Below are 26,754 nucleotides of genomic sequence, written 5' to 3'. Positions count from 1 at the left end.
AAAAAAAAAAAAAAAGACACAAAGTCCCGCACATAACAAAAGGAAAAAACCCTGCAATGTATAAAAACTTCCCTCGCTGTTTTCTAAAATATGTTTAACGAAGGCCATATGTCTTAATTCCCCCAAAGAGTATTGAATCATCCTTTTATAATTCATGATACTCTACATCAGTCTCCTCTACTGGCTCTTGCAGGCTTCTTTTACCAGCTCTCCCAGTGCTCAAAATGCAGCTTCTGTAAACATCTCTCAACTGTCTCTTGGAGTGCCTTTTTGAATCTGCTTATCACCTGTCTGCTTAATGATTTAGGCTTCTTCTAATGACATTCAATTTCTCCTGGCTCGACCTTTTCTGTTGGTGTGCTGTGTCAACCAAACTGCTTGTGCAAGCCTGGAAGGTAGCAAGGCATCAGAGGGATTTGTCAAGAGCAGGCAATGTCAGACCCATTTATTTTCCATCTGCAACAGGGTAACAGGCTTTTTGGCTGAAGCAGTATATGCTGTGTGTCTTGATTTTAGCAAAGCTTTTTGGCACTGTTACACGTGGTGTTCTCGTAAGCAGATCAGAGATGCATGGTCAAGATGAAACTACTGTGAGTGGGTAGGAAGCTGCCTGGAAATCCTTACACACAAAGTAGTTATTTAAGGATTCATTGTCATAATGGAGGTACTGCAGAAGTTTGTGCAGTGTCTGGAGATATTCAGTATTTTTGTTAACCTAAATGACCTGATGCAAGAATACCTGATGCACTTAGTAAGGCTGCAGGTGATACTCGCATGTCTGCAAATACTTTGGAGGACAACTTTATTTTGAGGAATTCAACTTGATTTGCAACTAGGAGATATGTTGGAAAATTATTAGGAGAATATTCAGGATGAACAAATGCGATAATGATAAATGAGAATCAGTAATGTCATGTGATGAAAAAAAATCACAGGCTTTTCTGCAACATTCCATCAAATGTGTAAACTTTCCGCTTTACTCAGCAGTTGCAAGGCTTCCTCTGGAAGTATTGTTCTGGACACTGCACTGCAACAAGAGTGTGGACGAACTGAAGGCAGGCTACAGGAGCATCGCGAATGATAAGAGGTCTTGAAAATATGCTATACGATGAAGAAAATTTGAAAAGCTGAAATTACTTAATTTTAGCCTGAAACCCCAAAACACAAGTACAAAGCAGCTTTCAAATACAGAAAAGATTAGAAGAAGAAAGGGGAACACAATTTGTTCTCCAGATTCCAAATACGACAGGAAGGAAGGGACTAAATTCCAGTGGGGGATGTTTTGTGTTGACACTGAGGGAAAAAAAAAAAAAAACTTGAACAGTAGGGATGGCAGAGTGCTGAAAGAAATTCCCTTGGGAAGCTGTGGATTTTCTGTCACTGCCTGTCTTTAGCAAGAGGTTATATCAACTTCTGTTGGAAATGGCAGACACTGGTTTTCTGCCTTGAGGCTTTACATTTCTTCCAGTCCTCTTGGTTCTGTGATTTCCTACCACTTTGCCACTAACACCAGCCTCCAAATCACCCACGTGCTGTTTTTTAACAGAGTAAACTCTTCCCTCTCTGCACTATATAGCTTGATCTATAGGTGTACGAGGTCATGTGGAAGGAGTAAAGTGTAATACCATGTTTATTTGCAGCAAATCATCCCAAAAAGGTATGTAGAGATGTAACCTAGGGACATCTTAGCTATGTCTGCAGATTATCAGTGGCAGCAGCAGTTTAATACAGCACTAGCACACTGTGTCTTAACTAGACTGAGTGCCTTGGTAGATAGTTTGAAGGTATTTCATCTCAGGTATTTCTATATTGCCTGGTGACTGCAATGCAAGCATGCTGTGAATAAGTGATCATGTTCATGATGTGGTGGTGGGACAAAAAAGAACAGGAAGAATGGTATCACAGCGTGTGCATGTTTGTATTGTTGTTTCTCTGGTACCCATCTGTTGAGTCTGTCTGCTCGCTCACTGCTTCTCTTCTATGTTTGTAGTTTGTTTTTTTTTTTTTTTAAAGGTACTGATTTGAGGTTGATTTTTGTTATAAATACTGTCAAAAAATGTTTCCTTTAAAACTTAGTGGTAACTGAGGCAGTACTGCTTATTTGTATCTATTACACAAAAAAGTTGGTAATGCCTTGCCTATTTAGTTTTAGAATTGGAGAGTATACGCTTGTAATAATTTCCAACTCTGAGTGAGCAAAAGATTTTAATTCTCAGTGTTTATAGACAAATAAGGCAAAAACATTACCGGTGAAAATCAACATTTTTAAGAAATATATGCGGGTCAATATTTGTGTTAGTATAGGATGAATTTAATCTTTTTGCCATCTTCATTTCATGTTAAATTTCTGTTGAGGGGTACATAACTAGATTTCTCTTTTTTCTTGCTGTAGACAGGTTACTTTCACAGATTTGAAAAGTTGTGATCAAAATAAGTTCTTAAATCTACTAACTAGTTGACAGTTGTTAATTTACACAGCATCATTGAAACGTGCATTTCTTGCCAGTTAACTTCTATACAGTTCTTCATTGTTATGGTTTTTAATGTAACAAAGAAAATACATGAGGGGAATTGTCTTAGCCATGAAGTAACTTTTTCATCATATGCTTTTAATCAAGTCATAAAGAGACTAGAAATACGACTGTGCTGAAAGAAATATTTGCTTTACCTACATAAATCCCCATCTTCATCACTGTGGGATTTCTTTCACTGCCAAATTACATGTACTGCCTGCACTGATCATGACAAGAAGCCTCCTGGTTCCCTTTGGCGTGAGGTACGTATCATGTGGCTCTTTGTATGTACCCATGCCAAGGTCTTGAAGGGGTGCCAGTAATGCCTGCAATGCCAGGGCTCTCCAAGAGCAAGCTAGATGAGCCCAGGGAAGGCTGCACTGTCCCTTTTTGACAACTTTGTGAGCTTTGCACTGGGCTTCTTGGAGGGAACATCTGAAGCCAGTGCAGGTGCAACAGGGCATGAGCAGGACACCGACAGCAGGCAAGCAGCAACGTGTGCCATGTTTTCTTTGCTTGCAGCCAGGCAGTGAGCTGGATAACTTGGAGGAGATTCTGGATGACCTACAGAACAGCCAGTTACCGCAGCTTTTCCCAGATAGCCGCCCAGGCGCGCCAGCAGGCTCGGTCGACAAGCAAGCCATCATCAATGACCTCATGCAGCTCACCAGTGACGGCAGCCCCGGAGCGGCTGTGGCCACCCAGAAACCAGCAATGAGGATTTCACAGAGCAGTGAGTCCGGCTTGCGCGCGTGTAGGAAAAGCTTGTGAAGTCCCAAAGCGGGGGCTGTGGTGTCTGTTCCTCCCCTGTCAAGGCAGGCGAGGAACCAAGGCAGTTTCTCAGCCTTTCCTTAGTCTTGTGTGATGACCTAGCGCCATCTGCGGTCGTCTCATTTTGAAACACGTTTGGAGATTACATCTAATTCACACGGTGCGCTGCAAATTGGTGCCCTTTTGAGGAGATATAAGGAAAGATTTCAAAATAAATTAAATGTTTCTGTCAGAACGGAATTCCCCTTCCACAGTTATGGGATGCTGCTATTGCAGTGTTCTTGGCATCATGAGCATTTGCATTTTGTGTTGACGTAGATTGCTCTTTTTCAGCAGATCTTTCAGTAAAAGGGATAAGTGAGGCTTTCCAAAGGATGAAAGAAAATATTATTCTAAAACCACAGGATAAATAGAAAGAAATATGATTAAGATGAATGCATAAATCTAATTTGAAATTGTGGCTTTTAATTGAGTCACTTCCAGCTGACCGTGTTCCTTAACTTTATCAATTAACTTGAAAACAGGGATTGAAATGTTAGTATGCCACCATAAAATAGTGGCAAGCAAGCAAAGTAAGAGTGTTATCAGCTATGAATGTTGAAGAAAATAGCATACAAGGTCACTGCTTCATTGTTTTTTCCCCTGTAGGCTAGGATAGCAGCATCTGTTCACTTCCTTAAATGTGTAGTGCTGGTGTGATTTTTTTTGTTGGCTTTTTGTTTTTAATAAAAGTGTTTAGAGCACATTTTTAATAAGAATTTATTATATGAAAGTATTTTTGATTATATGATACAGTATATGATTATATAATATAGTATATGATTATATGAAAATATTTTTTCTTTAAAGAATAACACCAGTTCACTTGAAACGAACTCAAATTATTTCTTAGAAATGTTTAAGTAGATATTAATGTTTAAATTTACATTAAAGCCATTTCACAACCTTAAATTATTATTTGTTGAAACTGAATGCAAGTATAGGAGTACTAACAGCAGCAGCACATAAGTCATCTGAAATCTTTAGTATATTCTTTCTGAAGCAAGGTCTGTTGGTTCTTTTTGGCTTTCCAGAGTTAAGCCTTTCCTTTAGCTGATAAGTGTTCAATGCCAGGTTAGTTGGGACTTGGAGCAACCTTGTCCAGTGAAAGAGGTGCCCCTGTCCATGGCAGAGGGATTGGAACCAGGTGATCTTTAGAGGTCATTTCCAACCAAAGCCATTCTGTGATATTCCTTTCTCTTATCCACATCCTTTTTAAATGGGATGTAAACTGCTCATTTCCTAAAGTTTCTTCGAGGAAAATGTTAACATCTTCATTGCTAGACAATGAATTTTTGATGACTCGGTCTGTCATTTATTTATTTATATTTCTCTATATATATTTAGGTATTTTGTAGTAAGATTTATGACCAATGATGGTCTTTTTTCATGTTGTATCAGGCTTTATTACCACAATGTAAAAGAACTGTTTTGCCATCTTACTTTTGTCAGAGGGTTTGCTGGGCTAAATCTTTAAATTTTGATGAGTCATTTAGATGATGCATAGTACCAAAACATTTAATGTGCAGTACTGTCAAACAGGATATTGGTTTTAATTGTAAATTAATGTAATTGTGTAAACACAGTATTATTGACTCTATATCTGTGTATAACATAGCACAAAGGAACTTTTTCACATCTTTGGCTTTAAATGTGCTTTCAAAGCTACTGACAATACAGTAACAGTATGACAATAAATGAGAACATCTTGGTGGGTAGCAGCAGTTTTAAAAAGGAGGCATCTTGTTTCCCTTGTAAATTAAAATCCTTAAATTTTTCCCCTAGCTTCCATAGTCTTGTGTCTGTGCCTAATTCCCCTAGGAATTTTCTGCCTTGTCTTCAGTAGAAGAGCGTACACAAAACAGGTGCATAGAAATAGTGAGTGGCTTTTTGTATGCTCACAGAAAAGCGATGTAGAATGAATGTCAAATCATATACAATTTCATTCTTTTTTTTTTTTCTTCCCAAAGAAATAACTACCTTTCATTTTGTAAAGGTTTTACATTAAAATACTTTAAATGCTTCAACCCATTAATTTTTATTTTTTTTAATTGTTGAAAGCTGTTAGGTTTGCTAGATTCTTAGATTTTGATGCCTGGGGGACGGAGACCTTCCTTCAGTCCTATCCTGACCAACAGTAGAGCACAGTCATGTCTCATCATCCGTGTTGTTATTTTGTGCTGCACTTCCAGCTTTCCTTTTTGTAGTGTCCATGATTGCTTTCAAAGCTGTCCCTATAACAATAAGTTACTCATCTATGTGATTTTTCAAACTACAGGGGAAAACTGTTCTGAAATTATCAATAGTGATAAACTTTGGATAAATCCAAACTTTAGTGTGCCCCTAAACTTGGGAAAGTCATTTTTGTCTCCTAAGTAAGTTTTGCTTGCTTGTCTAAACAGACAGTGAAGACAAAATTTTGATCTCATGGTTAGGAGTTAGGTGTATGTGATGTAATTTATTCCTTCTACATACATACAAGCAAATTCACCTAACAGAAAATTTATATATGTAGAGAGAATTCCTATAATCTGGTTTCACAGAATAAGAAAAAAAAAAAAAAAAACAAAAAACAGAGACCTTTGTAAAAAGATGTTTCCATACTTATAAACAAGATAGATAAACCTTGTCTAAGTTCTCAAATTCAGAAGTATCACTATTGCTTTGATCTAAAATAAGAAAGAAATTCTTTGAATCCTTTCTAATGTGGTGAACTTAAAAATGCAGAAGTCATCTTGCTGTTCAGTCAGAAACTCTCCTAGTGGAAGCTATCATAAATTATTGCAAATAACAATTTTACAAAAATGTGTATATATGTATTTTTTTATATAAATGGAAATGGAGTCATATAGGCACATGGTCAGTGTTTAGCTGACATTTGAGAACTGCTTGTGAATGTCGGAGACAGTTTCATGCATTTGAACATTTTCCAAAGACCAGCTGAAACAGATGTTTGCCAATCAAGTTCTGAAGTTCATTTTTCTAAGACAATCTTCAGTTTTCTTTACAGAAACTGATTTTAAGAACACAGAACATCTCAACGGAAGAAAATAGTTATATAAAGATGACAGTAATCATCAAGCACAGTTCTGTTTACCAGAACATTATGGTGTTATAGATCTAAATCTGGACCATTTATTCTTTGTTGCCGAATCATGAAAGTATTTATTTTCATTAATAACAAAAATATATTTAAAAAAAATAGGAATGAGATGTAGAAACAGTGCTACAAGATCCAATATAGTCTCAATCTGTGTTTAATTTTGGTAACTTCTTCAAGGACACAGCTTATGCTAGATAACTTTCAAGACTGAGATAATTCCTTACAATCTGCCTCAGGATGACATCTGTACACAGTTACAGTTCTACTAGGTATGAGATTAACTGGCAGTAGTATGCACATCACACAGTGGTATGTTTTCCTGAAGTGTCTCTTCTGTAAGTTAAATTGCATCATTTAAGTTTTTAAAAACATATCTAATAGCTGTTTCAGTGTCAGAAAGTTCCATTTTGAAAGTTACATGAAAATGTCAAGAAGGGATGTTTCTCAGACTGATATAGAATGGAGCATTAAATAAATAGCTCAACCCAAGAGCTTAAAGTGTGTTTGGGTTCCTTTTTTTTTTTTTTTTTTAACGAGTGAAGTTTCCATTCTTGTAACTTTGCTTTTTGTTTGCTCCTCCTGTCTAGCTTTTAATAACCCACGAGCAGGGCAACTGGGCAGGTTATTACCAAACCAGAATTTACCACTTGACATCACACTGCAGAACCCAACAGGTGCAGGAGCTTTTCCACCCATAAGGACGAGTAGCCCATATTCAGTAATACCTCAGCCGGGACTGATGGGCCGGAATGAAGGGATGATAGGAAGTCAAGGAACTTTAGGAAACAGTAGCGCAGGTAAGAAGTCTTTCTGTTTGTTTTAATGTGCTTGATTAACAGACTACATCACAAATAACTTAATGTTGGGGTTATTAACAAGTACAGAACATATGTGTACAAACAGTTTGGAAAAAAAATGTGTAGTGTGCTGTTACTTATTGGCATATCTACTTTGAACTTTCTACATGTTTTTAGGCATGCTCTTTTTGCACTACTTCTCACTTCCCTTAATATTTCTAGACACACACATTGTATTGGCAGTTAGAGTCTGTTCACATCAATGTTCAAGATTCAGCTGAGGCTTAGGTAAAAATCAAATCTTTCTGCCTCAATAAAGTAAATAAATGAAGCATTCCACTTCTTTGTGCAGGTCCTTTCAAAAACAAAATTGTGGACACTACTGTTGCCCTTATGATGTGTATCTGACCCTGCTGTTGCCCTCAGTTATCCTTTACTTAGTAGCCTTAATTCTCATTTTAACGTAAAGAAAATCTAATGCTTTCATCATTTGCTGAAACAAACTTTTCAGGAACCGTCAGATCTTGTAATGGTATTGCCCCTTGTCCTGGATTGTGTCTGGTCTGCAGTGCATTGATTTCTTCATGTTGTCTTAATACTGTATGAAGATACTGGTACATAGTCCAAGACTGTTCAAGTATGAAACAACTGCTAAGAAAGCTGAATAAATGGGTATATTAAGTCCTTTCAGCTAGCTACTCACTCCCAAAATTTTACATTTAGTTTGCATCAGTTTAAAAAAAAAAAAAAAAAAAAAAAAAGATGCAGTGACAGACTCTGAAATATCTTATTTGAGTCGTTTAGAGGTCAACTTGCAGTCTTTCAAGTGCCCTATTACTTTCATCTTCTGTATACATATTTGAGGATGTTATTCATCTTATGTATACAAGTTAGCAAGTATTATCTGTGTTCCTGCCATTTGCTCTAGCACACCACATATTTCAGCTGATAGAATATGTACACAAACAGAACAAACCTGAGGATGTAATATTGAAGCAAATTTTGCACAGCAGATGAAGCAGTTACTCTCTTCAGAGGGTCTTTCTCCTTGATTGTATATTGAATAATTGAACTAATGAATAATAATTATTTAGCTGGCTTTTAACATTCATTTAAGGATGTTGCAAAATGCAACTAGAATGAGCAGTAATCCAATCTGAAAATCACGTTTTATCTGCTCTCTAGACTGTATAAAATCAAAATGTATAAATGGTATGAATATATGTCTGCGGGTGTGTGCATTGTTTTATGTTTTTTTACATGTGTTTGTTTGTTGTTTGTTTCTTTTAATACTGTCAGAGTGTAGTGTTGTGTATATTCCAAATGTAAATAAACTGTATCAGTTGTTTACAGTAGATGTAGGAGGACTTCCCCTAAAATAACGGTAATGAACTTCAGCATCTATCGGAAAGTTCCTGTGAGTAATTTCCCTGCACTGTATATTGGTTCAAGATTATCTTGGGTAAGCCTTGAAGCTAAGAAGGCTCTAGGCTATGAATGAAAGGACTTACAAAAAGATGTTTGCAGAATGAGAATTTAAATTTAATCCTTCTAGCTTGTAAGCATGTGTAGTGATAACATGTTGGTACTCAAGTCTTCATTCTCACTTAGCACTTGGAAAGTAAAGCACTGACATACACATCAGCAAACGTGATTCATTTCCTGAGGAAGGAAGTTAGGGCTATCCACACACCCTCAGCACCTGTTGCAGACTACACGTGGGAACACTTACTCTCAACAATGTTTCAGAAATGATAAAAGGATCTTCCTCATGCAAAATATATAATAATCTCCACTCCCTTGACTAAGCAGTGTAAGGCATCTTTCTGTAGCCTTGCACATCTGGACAAACAGTTGTGATACAATATGCTTTGAGTGAAACTGCTGCATTTTCATCTCTAAAAATTCAGCTCATCAGCCCACTGCAATGCTAAAGAAGCTAAGTTCCCGCACCTGAATCTGTCTGGCTTTTGTGCAGGAATGATCAGCGGCAGTGCCCCACGACCTGCCATGACATCTGGAGACTGGGGAAGCCAGGCTTCTGCTGTGAGGGTAACTTGTGCACCCACCGCTAGTGCCATGAACAGGCCAGTGCAAGCAGGCATGATCCGCAACCCCACAGCTAGCATCCCCTTGAGACCCAGCAACCAGCCTGGCCCAAGGCAGATGCTTCCATCTCAGGTCATGAATATGGGTAAGTCTGCACGTATGTGGAGTTTGTGGAGTTGGGACTTTTTGTATGCACTGCATTGTCAAAGATAAATGCAGGAGAAAAAACAAATCACTTCAATTCACTTCAGTTATAGATTTGATGAGAACTCTATTCCACAGTGAAAGCTTCCTGTGGGACTAGGAAGGAAGGTGTGTGAAATGTTAATTTTAATGCATGTGTTGATAGGAACAGTTCCTGATACACTTGAACTCCATAGTGGTATGGATTTCCTAAGAAAGAGGATATGAAGTTGCTCTTGCTCATTAAAGACTGTGGATTTTTTAAAGAGGAAATGTTGTGAATATTGTCGTTGTACTTGACCAGCTCCAAAGCAAGTACATTCCTGTTATGATACTGACCCTATCTACTGCCTTTATTTAATGCTTTTCTTACTTTTTTTTTGCATCTCTGATGTCATGTTTGCTGCTTTATGGTTTTGAATCCTTTCACAGTTCTTACATTACTTGTTCTAATTTTAAAACTGATATTTAACCCCCAAAAAATCACAGTGCTTTTAAGTGTAATGTTACTCAACTCTTAATGTTTTGATGGTTTTATTGTAACATAGATAATTCAACTGAAAGGATTAACATGAAAGCAGAAAAAAATATGCAGTTATTTTTCCTTGATTAGGGCCATCTGAATTGGAGATGAACATAGGAGGACCTCAGTACAGCCAACAACAGGCCCCTCCAAATCAGACTGCACCATGGCCAGACAGCATCTTGCCTATAGACCAGGCAACTTTTGGTGGTCAGAACAGGTAAGTCCTAGTGATGCGTCAAAACTAGGAGAGATATTACAGGCTTGTATATATGCCTCATGGAAGTAAAGTCCTATGTAAATATTCACCAAATGCATATCAATTTAACACTTGTAGTATTTTATGCTCATGAGATGTGTATGTGTTCTTGTAACACTTACAAATGCTCTTCTTGCTGTGTAATGTGTTGGAGGAATTGAAGGTTATGTGTAACTGTGAATGCTGCCAGTGCTGCAGATAGTTTCATCAATTTCACTTCTCATACATGAATATGGGCATGATTCTGTCTGGTTTGTGTGGTGTTCTTGTTAGTGCATAGTGCTGTTAAGTACATAGAAAGTATTTAAAACTCAGTGTGGAAAAATGCCAGAGCCTTTGTATTTACTAGCTGTCTTTTCCTGCCTTAGGTTAGTGTTTTTAGTAGTGCAGGACTTCAGCAACACCTCTCTTATTTGGGGTTTTTTAATTGACCTAAATTCTGTAAAAGGTGAGGGAAGAAAAATGAAGTGAAATGGAGGCTGTCTCTTCCACGAGGTTAATTCTTTCTCAGGTAACCAGAACCACCACTGTTTAATCACAGTTTATTTTAGCCAACATGTGAAATGCTAACTTTGTTTATTATTACGCCTTTTAAATAATGTCACACCTATGAGAAGCAGTGCATGCTTGTCTAAAAAGACACATATGTCTTCAAAAAGTTTGCAGCTTAAATCAGATAAATACGTGTCTTCAAAAAGTTTGCAGCTTAAATTAGATAAATACGTACTGTATATGTGATACAAAATGGACAGACAAATAAAGAAGAAATGTTGAGATGTTTTGAATTTGTGAGTTGGAATATCTTTTCCAGTAGCAGATAGGAGTGTTGAAAAGGAAGTGAGGAGGAAGCAGACAGAAGAAGTTTGTTTGAAGGAAGTTTAACCTTCTGACTACGTTATCTTAATTTTCTTTCCAAGAGGATGTTCTAAAATATTATAAATTAGTTTAACTATTTAACTATTAACTATTTAACTATAAATAAATTTAACTATGTGGCATATTCTCTGTTACTTTTCTATTTTTTTCCAGTTTTTCAAAATGTTTTTTGCTAATTTTCTCTCTGGTAGGGTGTCCATATGCCAAAAGCACTGTTGACATAACTTACTCACTTTTATAATGATACTCTAAGATAAAATACAGGACCACATATTGTGATCAGCAAGTGTGGCAGTTTTACCCTGCTGGGCTGCTGAGCTCCACAACCGCTCTCTCACTCCCCCTCCTCAAAGGCAAAGAGGGAGAAAATAAAATGTAAAAGGCTCAAGGGTTGTGATAAGGACATGGAGATCACTCAACAATTACTGTGACAAGCAAAACAGATTCAGCATAGGAAGATTAATAAAATTTATGACCTATTACTAACAACAAGCTAGAGCAGTGATAAACAAACAACAACAACAAAAAACTACCAACACTTTCCACCCATCCACCCCCCAACCACCTCCTTCCCCCAAGCATTGATTGTACGTGGGCTGCCCACAGGCAGCAGTTCTCCAAGAACTGCTCCCACACAGTTCCGTATCATGGGGTCCATCCCCCAGGAGCAAACTGCTCCAGCACGGGTCCCCCACAGGTGGGTGGCAGCTCCCCCCAGACCTTCTGCTTCTGTGTGGGCTCTTCTCTCTGGTCCTGTCCTGCTCCTTTCCGTGGGCTGCAGGGGGACAGCCTGCTCCACCAGAGGCCTCTCCACAGGCCACAGGGGAATGTCTGCTGCATGCCTGGAGCACCTCCTGCCCTCCTGCTGCACTGTCTGCAGGTCTGGTTCTCACTCCTCACTCCCAGCTCCTGTTGCACAGCATTTTTTCCCCCCCCTTCTTTCAATCTGCTCTCCCAGAGGCCCAACCAGCATCACTCCCTGGCTCAGCTCTGGCCAGCAGTAGGTCCCTTTTTTTAGCTAACTGAAGCTGGCTCTGGTCTGACATGGGTCAGCTGCTGGGCTCTGCGCATAGAGGCCACCCCTGTAGTCCACCTGCTACCAAAACCTTGCCACATAAACCCAGTGCAACAAGCCAGGCAGGTAATTCTCCAGTTTTGTTGTTTCTGCATTTCTCACAGTTTCCTTAGAGGTGGTGGAAAGAAAAAAATCCCATTGCACTGCATCTGATAACCCCCAAGTAGAGGTGATGAATTGTTTGGTGCTTCTTATTGGATTAATGCCTGGTATCTAATTGTTTCCTTGAGTATTATATAATGTAACTTGTTACAAAGTCAAAATGTGAGTTAAAATTTGTTTAGACAAAAATTAAACCTTATCATTCCAGTATGTAAAAGAAATTGAAAAGAAAGAAAAGAAAGTAATTGTCATTAGTTAACTCTGTCCTAACTGAAACCAGGACATGTACAGAACTTGACAAATGCTTTAAACATTTTTTTTTTATATCTATTCATGCCCATTTACAATTTTGGGAAGTTGTTGTTCTTGGCTTCTGTTTGTTTGTCATTTGATTTTGTTTTGTATTGCTAGCCCCATTAATTGTCTGTGTTCCCAGATCATATTTATAAGTCATCTTTAAAGTTTCTAAGCAATTTGACTGAAGAATTGTTTTTGCTCTTCCACCTTGCTGATTTATAATACTGTTTGTGAGAGTTGTAGAAACTTTTCTATATAGGAGACAGGTTAACAGTTTTGCAGTGTCTTGAAGGAACATTGTATATACACATATTTTACTGTCTGGGATCTAGTTAAAAATAATATAATTTTATTAGTTTTCTTGTTTACTGTCTTTTGGGTTTTTTTTAGGTGTATAACCTAATGATGCATCTCTTCCCTTCTGCTAAGCTTTGGCGTAGAGATTTTACTTCCATGGCAACCATATATCTCATTATGGAAACTAACTACACGAACGTGTTTTTTTGTTTTTCCAAACAGGCATATAAAAAGGATTCACATATAGAGCTTTTTCCTCCTTCCATGTGTGACAGCCTTTGTTTTCCCTGAGTAATTATCTGGAAAGGAATTCTACCATGATGTGCACATAGTAGCTGCCCTTGCTTGCAGAATGCTTTGCTCTATATTTTCTCTTGTAGTCTTGTAGTATTGTATGTGAAGTAGGGCTTGTGTGTGAACTGTGCAAAACAAAACGATGTTGTTTGGCTGTTGATAAGGTGTCACTTCAGTTTTAGTTTATTTCTCAGAAAGTTTTGTCCTTCGGGTTTGGCATAAACCTTTATTCTGCCTGTGCAAGTAAGCATGGTTTGCATACAAATTCAAGGGTGAGGTACGCAGGATTACTAGGGCAGCACACTCGGCCTGGCAGTATCCAAATTCTTGCTGATGCTTTTCTGAGGCATATAACCAAGTACATAAACTGGTACCCAAGTGTACAATTCCATCAGATGTGCTGAGTTGATAAAGTGTTTTGCTGAAAACCAAAAGGGGAATGTCCTTTTCTTCCTGCTCTTTCATGCTTCTGGATAGCTCTTCCAGATGTTCAGCCTGTGTTAGCTCAGGCAGTCCTTGGACCCCAATATGACCCTTTAAGCTTTCTTAGCTTACTAGACAACCAGTTAAGAGTATCTATGGAAATGAATGCCATCTCTACTTTTGACATTATACTAAGTCTAACAGTTACAAGTCAAAGGTACAGTTAGCTTTAAAAAAAAATGTTTAATCTTCCGTGTTCAATGAATATATTCTACATGTATACTGACTTCCATGCTGATATGCTCCTCTCTGTAATATGAAATCAGTACTCAGGCATGTCTTCAGTATATTTGCTTGCTTGTCAGATACACAGTGCTTGAAGGGTCTTGACAGGCATTAATCATGCTATTTAACTATTTCTTTGGGAAGCAAACTTTCATCCAAAATAGGTTTCTAAACAAAATTGACAGCTATTAAAGTAATTTCTGTCTCCACTTGTTAGTTCAATTTGACTACTAATCCTCTGATATTATTTCTTGCTTTCCAACAGCTGTTTACCATCGCTGTATTCATGTTTTCACAGGCAACCATTTGGCAGCTCACCAGATGATCTCTTGTGTAATCATCCTTCATCAGAGTCACCAACTGATGAGGGTGCTCTCCTGGATCAGCTTTATATGGCACTAAGGAATTTTGATGGTTTAGAAGAAATCGACAGAGCTCTAGGAATACCAGAACTGGTTAGCCAGGTATAGTGGACATTACGTTGTATATATTAGGTGTTGTGGTTAAAGGACATATTGTCAAAGTGGAGGTTATGTGGACAGTGGAGGGAATGCGTGTTGAAGAAGAGAATTATAATACACTTCTTACAAGCTAAGATGGAGTTATATATTTTAGTGGGAGTCATTCTAACAGCTCGATGTCACCTGAAAATCTTGCTTCAGCCCCAGCTTTATACTTCCTTCCCTGCCACCCTCATCTAGCTCTGCTTCTTCTGACCTTTGCTGAGCCAGTTTGCTTTATACAACTAAACTAACCAAACCTGAAAAATGAACAGGCTTCTCCTTATCTGGTGATCAGAGGAACAGCTTTGTGTGGGAGAAAGGTAAGATCTTGGCCAGAAATAAGGCATAGGAAAGAAGAAAAAAAGAATATGTAGACCTAGGAACAGAGGAGCAAGATTTTGTACAAGACCTTTGTTTTATGGTGGCAGCAAGCTTTCAAATGAGTAAAACTGTAATTTCACCCACAGTTCATTGTCTTCGTTGACTAATGTGAGATAAAGAATGAATTTCATTCCAAGCACTCAAAACTATATATATATATATATATTAAATAGGAACATGTTTTCTATATTTAGCAGCATTAATTTGTTTGATTTTTTTTCTACCACCATTCTTTTTTATTAGCTTTCCTTTGGTTCTGGTCCATTTCAGTCCTTTATGGTGCAAAAATGTATTTAAAAAAAATAAAAAAGGTTTTGGAGAAAAGCTAGTGCTTGATGTTTCTGACATCAGAATTGTATTTCCAAAACGGCTGTATGCACCTATATGATGATTTAATATTCTCAGACAAGCCTAGAATACTCATTTCATTTCCTGGCACTCATCAGCATCCTGGGGATAACTTCTGAACTAGCTCTGCATTTTAGATACTACTTTTATCTCTTCACATCCATGCACCATCTGTAACTATGAAATAGGACCAATGAAATACTGGACATATGAAAACTATCCCCAAGACTATTTGGTACAACACAAAGCTCAGTGAAGTGTTATTATGGAGATACAATTTATTGGTGAACTTCAATTTTGCAGAGTGAAACTTCTGTGCACTATTATATAGCTTTTGGAACACCATCCCCCAATGAATAATGCTTTATTTCACACCTAGTGTTAAATATATTTCTACTTAATTAATATCTCAGTGGGAACATTTAGAGGGTTTTGCAAATAAGAGAACTGTCACATTTTAGAACATGTTCTAAAAATACCCATCAAACATTTTACAGGAGCTTAAATTCTTTCTTTCATGAGGGCACTAAAATTTAGATTAAATTGATTTCCAAGATCAGTGTGGAATAAGCTATAAAGTTATTCTGGCTAGAGCAAATATTAGGAGGCATCTAGAATAGAGTTTAGAATTTTGTTAGCTTTTTTATGCTAGCAATAATCAGTTTGTGCAAAAGTGCCCTGAAGGAACTAGGCACTTTATTCACATTAGCTTCTGTGATGGTTTTAGGCATCTTTATTTCAAGTCATTATTTTGTTTAAAGAAACTGATAAAAATTTACTTTCATATCCTGATTCAATTCTAATGTCTTTGAATTTGTCTCTGATTCAATGGCAAAAATATCCTGGCAAAACTTTCTTTATAGATTTTATTACAGAATTTTTCATTTCAGGTTTGTATTCATTAACAGAATGATAAAAAGGCTATGTTAACAACATGACAAAGAATGTGGATCTGGGAAGGGAAGGGGAATTTGTCTTCATGAATGTTTTATTACTCCAAAATATTTTTTTTTTTTTTTAAGAATACAGAAATGTAATAATATAAAGAAAAAATAATAGAGAAAATTTACATAATTTGCTATGTAAAATGTTCATATTCTGAAACAATGTTTTTGTAGGGTGGCAGTAGTCTCATATAATCCTATGAAACATCATGTCCCACCAACCACTCGTATTGTTCCTGTATTTCTGCAGAGCCAGGCTGTCGATCCAGAGACTTTCCCTGGCCAGGAGTCAAGCATCCTGATGGAGCAGAAGGCTCCGGTATTCTCCCAGCAGTACGCAGCTCAGGCTCAGATGGCACAGGGCAGCTACGCACCCATGCAGGACCCCAGCTTCCACCCCATGGGGCAGCGCCCCAGCTATGCTGCCCTGCGCATGCAGCCCCGTCCCGGCCTCCGTCCTGCCAGCATCGTCCAGAGCCAGCCCAACCAGCTGCGGCTTCAGCTGCAGCACAGGCTCCAGGCACAGCAGGTACATCGCCACCCCAGCATGGCTAAATGTGTTTGAGGGCACCTTGCTCAGGCCACACATCAGCTTGCTCAGAATAGTCCAAGTGTGTACTCCTTCATTAGAGTCTAATTCTACTTTTAAACTAAAAACACTAGCCATAATGAAGTTCGATGAGGCAATACCTTTCACATTATCTTTTTTTGATCTTTTTTGCCACTTTTCTTTACTCTGTCTATAATATTGTACAAGATCGTGCCCGGTATTTAAGCCTGTCTGACACTATTTCTTTGAGCAAGGCTACAGTGAAGCCTTTTGTTGCATAGGTCTTTCTCTGTTTATTATATCTTGACTCTTCCAGTAATCTACATTCATTATCTATTGCATCCTATATTGGTAAGATATTACATATGTTCTTTCTTTTTATCATTCTCTCTCTTTTTTTTTTTTGCCTTGATCTACTTTTGAAGATCATTTTTCTTGTTTCATTTTTAAATATATAGGTTTGTAGTGTTATAAAAAGATACTATTGCTTTTACTGGAAGAAAAAAAATCATCGGTGCTCTTCAATTTTTAAATTCTACCTCCTAAGGGTGCATGAACAAGCAATTCCAAAATGTCATAAGTTAAGCAGGTGGGGCAAAAAGTCAGCTTGACTGAGCAGGGGTCTTTTAGAGCTTAGGTGGAAAAACAAAGTGTGGAATTTGCTGCTCCACCTGGATGCATATAAGTCTATGGGGCCCAATGAAATTCATCCCAGGGTACAAAGAGAGCTAGCTGATGTCATCATGAGACCTCTCTCAATTATTTTTCAATGGTATTGAGAATCCAGAGGTACCCCAGTTGACTGGAAGCTGGCAAATGTTCCAATTTTCCGGAAGGGCAAGAAAGAAGACTCTGGTAATTATAGGCCTGACAGTCTCACTTCAGTGCCTGGTAAACTTATGGAGAAAAATATTCTAGGAATTATAGAAAAATACCTGAAGGACAATGCAGTCACTGGTCATAGCCAACATGGGTTTATGTGAGGGGAAGTCCTTCTTAATTTTCATTTATGATAAGGTCACCCATTTAGTTGACCAAGGGAAGCCAGTTGATGTAATCTTTTTGGATTTCAGTAAAGCTTTCAGTACTGTTTCTCACAGTATCCTTCAGGACAAAATGTCCAACATATACCTAGATGAAAACATAATACAATGGGTGAACAATTGGCCGATAGGTCAGACTCAAAGTCTTACTATAAAGGGGATTACATCAGGCTGGTGAGTGAGAGAGCTTCCAAAAAAAGGCTATAAAAGTAGTGAAGGCTTTAGAGGGAAAGATGTGTGAGGAGCAGCTGGTCCCTTGGTTTGCTCAGCCCCGAGCAGAGCAGGCTGAGGGGAGGCCTCATGGCGGCCTGCAGCTCCCTCACGAGGGGAGTGGAGGGGCAGGCGCTGAGCTCTGCTCTCTAGGAACAGCGACAGGACCCGAGGGAACAGCATGGAGCTGAGACAGGGGAGTGTCAGGCTGGGGGGTAAGGGAAAGGTTCTTCACTGAAAGCATGGTCAGGCACTGAGACAGGATCCCAGGGGAAGTGGTTACAGCACCAAGCCTGCTGAAGTTCAAGAAGCATTTGGACAATACTCTCAGATACATGGTCTGTTTTTTGGGTGGTCCTGTGTGGAGCCAGGAGTTGGACTTGACGATCCTTGTGGGACCCTTCCAACTTGGGATATTCTGTGCTTCTATGATTTCTGCCCTAAACAGACCTCTGATAAGGTCTATCAGAGTCTGATCTCAAGAGTCCAGTCCCAAACTGAAAAAGGGTAGGAATCATAAAGACAGTGTTTGGAAAATGGCTTAGTGTTTGTGTTGTTATTTGTGTATCACGTACTGCCTCATTCTGAAGTAGGATTCTATGAATGACAACAGGACCAGCTAGGTCCTCAAACCTACTTATTGGAAAGATGTTTATGCTTCTTTATATAAAATTTCCCTTTTCTGTTTTTCCTTCTAAGAACTCTCTCTTTTTTTTTTTTTTTTTTTTTTTTTTTTTTTTTTTAATCTCTTTAGAATCGGCAGCCACTGATAAATCAGATCAGTAGTGTCTCCAACATGAATCTGTCATTGAGACCTGGAGTGCCAACACAGGTGGGGAAAACAGTACTTTAAAAAAAAAAAAAAAAACTAACTTTATTTTCCTGTTTCTCCCTCAAATCCTCAAATTAGTCTATGCTACAGTAGTAATGTGATATTGTTAATACATACAACAAATTTTAAAGCTTGAATACTAATAACGCAGTCTAAATGATAAGTATTTTGCTGTTTTATTTCTGAGAGTCTCATATTTACATAAGGTGGGTAGTTATTTACTAGAAATAGATATAACTGCATTTTTAACCAGGCTTCTTATTTACTAAAGATGCATTTTTTTAAACGAGCTACTCTATTTGCAATTACAAATTGCTGCAATATTAAATGCAGTTATTATTTCTGTTAGTGACACTTTCACTGTTGGAAATTTTCCCCAGCAGAATTATTAACAGGATTCTTTTCCCCCGTTTAATGTTATTGTTAGGTGTGTGGTGGGGAAGATTAAAAAAAAAAAAAAAATCTGGGATCTTCCTCACTGCTCTGCAGGTCAGGTTGCCTTTGCAGGAGTTATTGATAGGTGGCGGTGGTTTTCCCTCCAGGGCCCCATCAATGCGCAGATGCTGGCACAGAGGCAGCGGGAGATCCTGAGCCAGCACTTGCGGCAGCGGCAGATGCAGCAGCAGCAGCAGCAGCAGGTGCAGCAGCGGACACTGATGATGCGAGGGCAGGGCTTGAGCATGACCCCGAGCATGGTGGCCGCCGGTGGCATACCAGCAACCATGAGCAATCCGCGGATCCCGCAGGCAAACGCACAGCAGTTTCCGTTTCCTCCAAACTACGGTACTGGTTCTACCTCCCCCAGTTATTTTTCAATCCCACAGCCACTTGTCTGGCTCCCCAGAGGAGATGGGAAGTGTGGAGATTTTGGCCTCTTGGGAGTCCTTAACTGTGACACGTTACTTTCCACTTTCATAGCTCAAGTACCACAGATTCTCTGAGGACTGGTCCTTTCTTGAGCAATAGCAGAAATGTTAAACATGTGTGTTTGTTTATATGCATAGATATGTGCACGTATAGATGTATGCACACATGTACACATATACATGTGTACTAGCTTGATAGACCCTGAATTTTGATTAAATAAATCAATATATAAGTAAAAGTGCAAATGAAGAAAAAAATGTGAATTGATATTGGCAAACCACATAAAGTGATCAGAAGCCAAGCTGATCCTTTTAAATCATTCTTATGTTGGTAGGGATTTTTTTTACATTTTGGTAATAAAATATTGCTTAAATATATTCTTGCCAATTCTTGCCAGTCCAGTGTGTGCATTTTAGTGTAAAATTAATGAGTAACTGTTAAGCTTAAATAATAAAAATTAGTTTCTGATAAGGCATTCCCTTCACCATCCTTAAACCTATTTGTAATATGATAGCTAATACCATTTTGTTTGTATGCTTTACAAAGCTGCATACTGCTTTGTAAGTTAGACCTCCACACAGTTATTTTTAAAGACCTTCTTGATTTTATTTAGAAGAATTGTAAAAGCTATGTTACATTATACTGAATAATATGAAATGAGTAAGTGAAATTTTGAATATGAAACGTACTGATAAAACCAAAACAAATTATTTCCACTCAATTCAAGTTTGCTATCTATTCTGGTCTGGTATCCTTTACACAATATTCTAATTTGTAACAGCGCTTTCCCTCCACATATTTGTAATTGCTTTATGAAAACAAAGAGACATTAAATTATTCTCCTTTTATGACATAGACTGAAATACAGAGAAGTTAAGTCATGCAGACAGCAAATATAGGAATTGATTTCATACCACCTGATTCATACCACCAGCATTAAGAGTGGATTGTTTCTGTAGAGTATGCTGTTGTTGATAAACTTAAGACCAAAATGACTTGGTTTAAAACAAAATTTCTTCATGTAATTGGTATTTTACAGTTTAAATTGTTTTCTGTGTATCTAGATATTTTTTTATGTTACAAAATGATTAAATCCTTGCACAAAATAGCATTGTCTGTTTTGACATGGACATGGAAATCAAGATATTAAGGCTCTAGTAACTTTAGGAAAACTTGAAAATTATAGCCTGAGTGTTAAAAGGTGGTAACTTCTTCTGCAAAAATGGAATTATAGACAGAAGCAAACTGTCTGCTTGTTTGTTGCTTTGAATGCACTTTCTGTGGAATATATATATATACAAAACACTGCTAAGTCATATATGTATATATGTCACTTAACAGTGTTTCTCTTTGTGATCTCTAATGGGAAGAGACTGCTTGTACAGTTATGACAAACAATTAGCCAACATACTTAAGTTAAAAAACATGTTAAGGTTATATGTGTAGTATTTAGTTTATGATGTCTTGCTTTTAATCTAGGTCCTACGTTAAGACACAAGGTTATATAGGTTCCAGGTGGTATAAGCAGAACTGTGCAGAAATGTCTGCACATTTGAGCTATTGTTTGTTTATTTTTTAACTTTTTATGTACAGTGGCTAAATTTCTCTTTTTGTTCTTTAGGTATTAGTCAGCAGCCCGATCCAGGCTTCACAGGGGCCACCACTCCTCAGAGTCCACTGATGTCCCCAAGACTGGCTCATACTCAGAGCCCCATGATTCAGCAGTCTCAGGCTAATCCTGCCTATCAGTCCTCTACAGAGATGAACGGGTGGGCACAAGGGAATATGGGTGGAAACAGGTAAATCCAGAACAAAACAAAAATGAGCGCACAGACTAGTGGGTCTATGTGCTCATATGGTCTACATTTATTTATGGGGTTGTTTATATGTATTTCTTTGCTGTTAACTGTCTATCCTAAGAGAGAGTTCTTTTCAGTTTGGCTTGACAAATTTATTTAAATACCATCTTCATACAAGGCCAAGTGAGTGCATAGCTAAAAGAGGTGCATCCACACAATGCATTGTTTTGACTGTGATAACTGATAAAACATGGTATGTCCTTAAGAAGTAACTGTATTGCACAGTGAACTCCAGCTCCTAACGTTTGTGTGGATGCATTTCTTCTGCGTACGATTTAAATGTTGTGCTCCCATGCTGCTTTCCACGTGGCTGGATCAGCTGAGCTGTAGCCTGTGCATTCTGTACTGCTCTGGAATTGCAGTGACTGGATAAAACCTCCTGCCTCAAATGCTGGAGCACAACCAGGTTCGATCCATTAGTGCTTGCATATATATGGGGGGCAGCATATAACTATAATTCTCTGAGAGCATTGTAGAATGCCTCATGCATGCAGTCACCTTTTCAGCTGAAACCTGTGCCCCAGTCAGTGTAACTCTAATAATCAGTCTGTCAACATTGAATGGGTTGGATGTTGAACACAATCTGTAGGCAGCAACAAGCTTCCAGATGGCAATGATCTACGCTTTTCAATGCAGCACAGATAGATCTATCGGGCTGATGTATAACCAAGCTGTATCAATTGCACACAGGTCACTAGCACAGTGTTTTTATTGTCCTAATGCTCTCAGGTTGCTTTTATTATCCTAGCCCAACAGCAAATCATCTTCCTGCTGAAGAGATATATTCATAATCTATCGATCTTCCATAGATTTAGTAAACCCAGAAAAACAGTACTTCTGTGATGAGGTTGATACAAGTAAAGTTCCCCTTAAGGCAACCAATTACTCCCTCATCCTAGTCCTTGTCCATGCCTCTTATTCACTGCCTTAGTGAAGCATCTACAGGAGACATAGCTACTGCTGCCACAGCGTCTACTGAAACCACAGCAGGGGCAGCTTGGTAGACTAATGGTTGGCTTGCTAAACTGCAGCTCTACAGTGGAGAACATGTCAAATGTGTTTACACAAGCCACTGAGTATTCACAATGATCTGTAGTGTACTGTTTCAGCCAACCAGATAACAACCTAAAAATGGGGTTAGGTGGCCTGAAAAGAGATGGAATGGAAGGAAGAGGATTGTGAGATTTTCAGAGTTTGGTCCTGAGCCCGGAATGCAGTTGCATTCCTCTGTAAAGAAAGTCTCACAATGGGCAGTGCACAGCAATAACATAATGGATTACCCAAGTGCATGGCTGAGTGTTAACCTTGAAAAGGTTCCCTCATCTGGGGGAGCAGTGCTTCACAGAAGAGTAAAAGTCAGCTGCTGATTTAGAGGCGGCTGCTGTGTACCATCTGACATGCAACAGTCCTTCTACAATATTTCAGTCTCTAATGAAAATCCTCTAAACAGATACATCTTCAGTAATAATTCCTTCATTGACTGTTGAGGTATGTTTAAAAAGTGGAAAAGACTGACATGTAAATAATGGAGTGTGTTTTAGGAAATATAAAACCTCTGTCATATGACTTTTAATATAACTTGAAGGAAGATGCTATCCAGAAAGCACTTGACTTTGAATAAAATCTGGGATGAGATTTTCCATTAATCTTTTCTTATGCTGTTCTGAAATGGCCTTAAAGGAGCATAGAGGGCAATTGTCTTAGACTTTATGTTGTTTCTTACAGTGTCACATTTTCAAAACCTGATGCTAAGATTTAGTAAAAAAAATTTCTGCACAGCTGCATGTCTATATCTGTGAGCCCACTTGCCATAATTGTAAGTGCAAATCTGGTATTCAGATGTACAAATGGCCTCTTTTGCAAAAAGAAAGCTTATTAGATTAGATCCAATACCAACCTAACCGATACTGATGAGGGGAAAAAAGGTGTTTTCCCTCTAAAAATTACTTTCCCAAACATATTTAAAATATAAATGAAGACATATTTAGACAGCTCGTTGGCTGTTATTGCACACGCATAACAGATTTGTACTCTGCCATAGTTTCACACGCAAAGGCATGCATTTTTGTGCACAGACATGGGACCTGAAATTTTGAAAATCTATTCCTTAGACATTGATGTAGCTAAAAACTAGTCTTTCCTTTGGAGTTGGCATAAACAACAGTATGTACAAGTTGCAGCTTAAAATATATTAAAAAGAGAGTAGTTTCCTAGTGGCTTCAGCATTCTGAGTCTGACACATTGCTTTTTCCATTCCTTGCTATAGCATGTTTTCACAACAGTCCCCACCACATTTTGGGCAGCAAGCAAGCACCAGCATGTACAATAATAACATGAACATCAGTGTATCCATGGCAACCAACACAAGTGGTATGAACAACATGAACCAGATGACAGGGCAGATCAGCATGACCTCAGCGACCTCTGTGCCTACATCAGGGTTGTCCTCCATGGGTCCTGAGCAGGTGAGAATTTAAGGACTTGAGATGACAGCTAGAGGATTTTCTTTGACTTTCAGTAGTTTTTCAGGTCCGCTGTGTTGGGCTGTAACTGCTGTAAGCCATTATGTTTCTTCTATTAGTTTTCTTAAGAAATGTTTATGTTAAAAAGGCTTTGTTTTTGGCTCCGCACTCAGATAACCAGTGATTAATTAGGTAGAGAACACCATTTGCAACTACATTTCCAATTTTGACCTAGCACCACTATAGCTAGCAGGTGTAGTTGCTCCTGGACTTCGGTGGAAAACACGTGCCGATCTAGCTCCTGTTCTCAGTAGGTAAGTTTCCACAACACAGCTGGGGGTCACCAGTATCTGTGGTAGTGTTCTCAGCAGTGGAGGCTAGGACTGAATGGCAGGCAGCCATTTCCTAGAGGTAAAAGTGACACATGCTGGCATGGGCAGTGTGGAAAATGCTTCAACTGCCACTGTCCTTGTAGTACCACAGGCAGTCAACTTCAAGAACTGTCAGACTGGCACCTTTGCGAGCCCCAGGTCCACGGGGGGTTTCATAAAGTGGTGCGTATAATGTAGATTGCTAAATCAATAAGTAAGTAACCTGTTCTCTTCTGCTGTGAGGAGGTTTACACACTTGTTTGAATTTGAGACTGCTAATTAGAGCATCTGATAAAGGAAAATAACATTTCCAATTATTGGCTCATCATTAAAATCACTCAGTGCATTAAGATATCTAACAAACAGATTCTCTTAATTAACAGGTTTGTATGTTTGAGAGCTGAACTTTGGTACATTTAAAGCACAGACTTCAAATTATGGACCTTTCTAAGAAATATTGGCAGGAAAGTACTGCTTGTGTCTTCAGGCAGTTTCTACTGCTATGGTTGACAATATTGTAAATCTTTTTTTTTTTTTTTTTTTTTGAGACTATAAAATTAGAGTTTAAAGACAGACATATGATTTACTTGTTAATAAATGTCTTTTTCCAGCCTAAATGTGGTAGCAGGCTATTTACTTTTCCAATGTAGTCCTTTAAATATTTTTCCTTTCCTCTTTTTCTGTATTTTAAATAGAGCCATTCTATCAACATGATTTTTTGTTGCTGTTTTATCATAGAATCATAGAATGGCTCTGGTTGGAAGCGACCTTTAAGATCATCTAGTTCCAACCCCACTACTATAGGCAGGGATTTAGTTTTGTTTCATTTTGCTTTCTGTTGGGTTCCTTTGTTTGTTTTTTTTTCTTGTTGTTTTGTTTTCTGATAAGTTAAACAAGCTGTTTCAGTCTTTTCTAGTAGTCTTTACATTCCTTTTCCTTTCCTGCACCTGTTCCTGTTTGAATCACTGTTTCCTAAACACCAGTGCCATGTGCATAACACTAGTTCTTCCCCATTTCTCTTGGAATACACTGACAGATATAGCCCCAGATCACATTTGTCTTTTACAGCTGCTGCATACTGGTGACCTGAAGTAATTCTGATACTGCCAAATCTGTCACCTTCTCTGATATTTCCAGTTGCTGAGCTCCCAGCTACAGCAAACTTTTTTAGTAGTAGTAGCAGTTTCCAAGTACATACTGTTAAACATTTTAATGTAGCAAAACAATAGTAAAAAAAAAAAAAAAAAAAAAAAAGAGGGAGAGAGAGTAGGGATTTGAAGATGACAGCCCAGTCTGATTTCTCAGCTTGCACATACTAAAACAGTTTCCCCCAGGAACCTGAACTAAAACACATACATTATAGAAAGAGATCTGATTTTATCTCAGACTTCCATGCAGACTACTGTTTCCACTGGCACAGTTGTTGCACTGCTTTTTCTTCCTGTTAAACTAATAGATCTTGTTTCAAGATAGCATTTATCTAACTTCCAGTAAACCGAATAGGTTGAATTTCTTTATTCATCTCAATATTTGTTTTTCAGCCCTTTGGTCCCTGTTGTGAATCTACTCTAAACTCCATTATTGTTCTAGAAGTACGCACAGAGTAACTGGGCACAGTGATTTCGCAAAAGCTGTCTAGAGACTTAAATTTTGCTTCTAATTTCTCTTTCAAGAGGATTTGCCTTGGCTCTATTTGTGACACTGTCATACTGGTGAGCTTATACTGAAACCTCTAGGGTGATACCCATATCCTTCTCAGTGCTACACAAATAAAACCTGCATTCTTTGTACCCAAATGTATTTCTCTCCTTTTGCCTACATTCAAATGCATTTGTTAAATTGAGTCTATTTAACCAAGGTACAGTGGCTCATTTTGTAAGAGTAACCTGTTTTCCTCCTGATTTACCACCCCAGCACTGTGTCATCTGCAAACTGCTAGCAAATGTTTTAATGTTTTTGTTTCATCTAGGTCAGATTTGGCCAGCTGGCAGCTGAGGGGCCATTTCTGGGCCACAAGACACTACTTTTTAGTCCCCAGGAATGTTTGCTGTGCTGCTTCACATTTTCCTTTCCGAGAGATGGGAATAAATAAATATATTAACAATTTATCTTTTTTTTTATTATTTTTTTTTCCTATTTTAAGGACATAGTGTTATACAATTTGGCATCTTTATTTAGCAATTCGCCTAGGCTGTGCTAAACTTTGCTTGTAACTGGTGATTTTCAGAATGACTGTATTTTCTTTAATTCTGCTGACTGATTTACTGGGCTGTCAGAGAATCAATTTGAAGTCTGTGCAAGAGAGGAAACTTTCAGAATATGAAATAAACCACTCAGAAATAATGCCCATTCAGAAGAGATGTTTGTTAATCTGCATAGGTGCAGTAAAGCTGAGGTCAAAATTATCATAGCATTTACTGAGAGTTAGCTTGAAACAATATTTTGATTTTGTTCAGCATAGTGGATGAAGGGAGCTGTAGAGGGGAATAAAACTTCTA

At 38.2% G+C, this 26,754-nt stretch overlaps 1 protein-coding gene across 5 annotated transcripts in view; it reads left to right on the top strand.

Moving 5' to 3' along the window:
* NCOA2 (nuclear receptor coactivator 2) overlaps positions 1-26,754 on the top strand; it is a 194,038-nt gene that overhangs the window by 160,005 nt on the left and 7,279 nt on the right. For all 5 annotated transcript variants that reach the window (XM_032183173.1, XM_032183174.1, XM_032183178.1 and 2 more), the window contains 10 exons: positions 3,036-3,246; positions 7,014-7,223; positions 9,202-9,417; positions 10,069-10,198; positions 14,185-14,350; positions 16,313-16,591; positions 18,620-18,697; positions 19,240-19,480; positions 21,186-21,363; positions 23,690-23,888. In XM_032183173.1, coding sequence (XP_032039064.1) covers positions 3,036-3,246; positions 7,014-7,223; positions 9,202-9,417; positions 10,069-10,198; positions 14,185-14,350; positions 16,313-16,591; positions 18,620-18,697; positions 19,240-19,480; positions 21,186-21,363; positions 23,690-23,888 — 1,908 coding nt within the window. The remainder of the gene's footprint in view (positions 1-3,035; positions 3,247-7,013; positions 7,224-9,201; positions 9,418-10,068; positions 10,199-14,184; positions 14,351-16,312; positions 16,592-18,619; positions 18,698-19,239; positions 19,481-21,185; positions 21,364-23,689; positions 23,889-26,754) is intronic.

Source organism: Aythya fuligula, chromosome 2, assembly GCF_009819795.1.
Source record: "Aythya fuligula isolate bAytFul2 chromosome 2, bAytFul2.pri, whole genome shotgun sequence".
Classification (NCBI taxonomy): Eukaryota; Metazoa; Chordata; class Aves; order Anseriformes; family Anatidae; genus Aythya; species Aythya fuligula.
The sequence above is the reverse complement of the archived record's forward strand: the minus strand, read 5'-3'. Positions and strand labels throughout refer to the sequence as shown.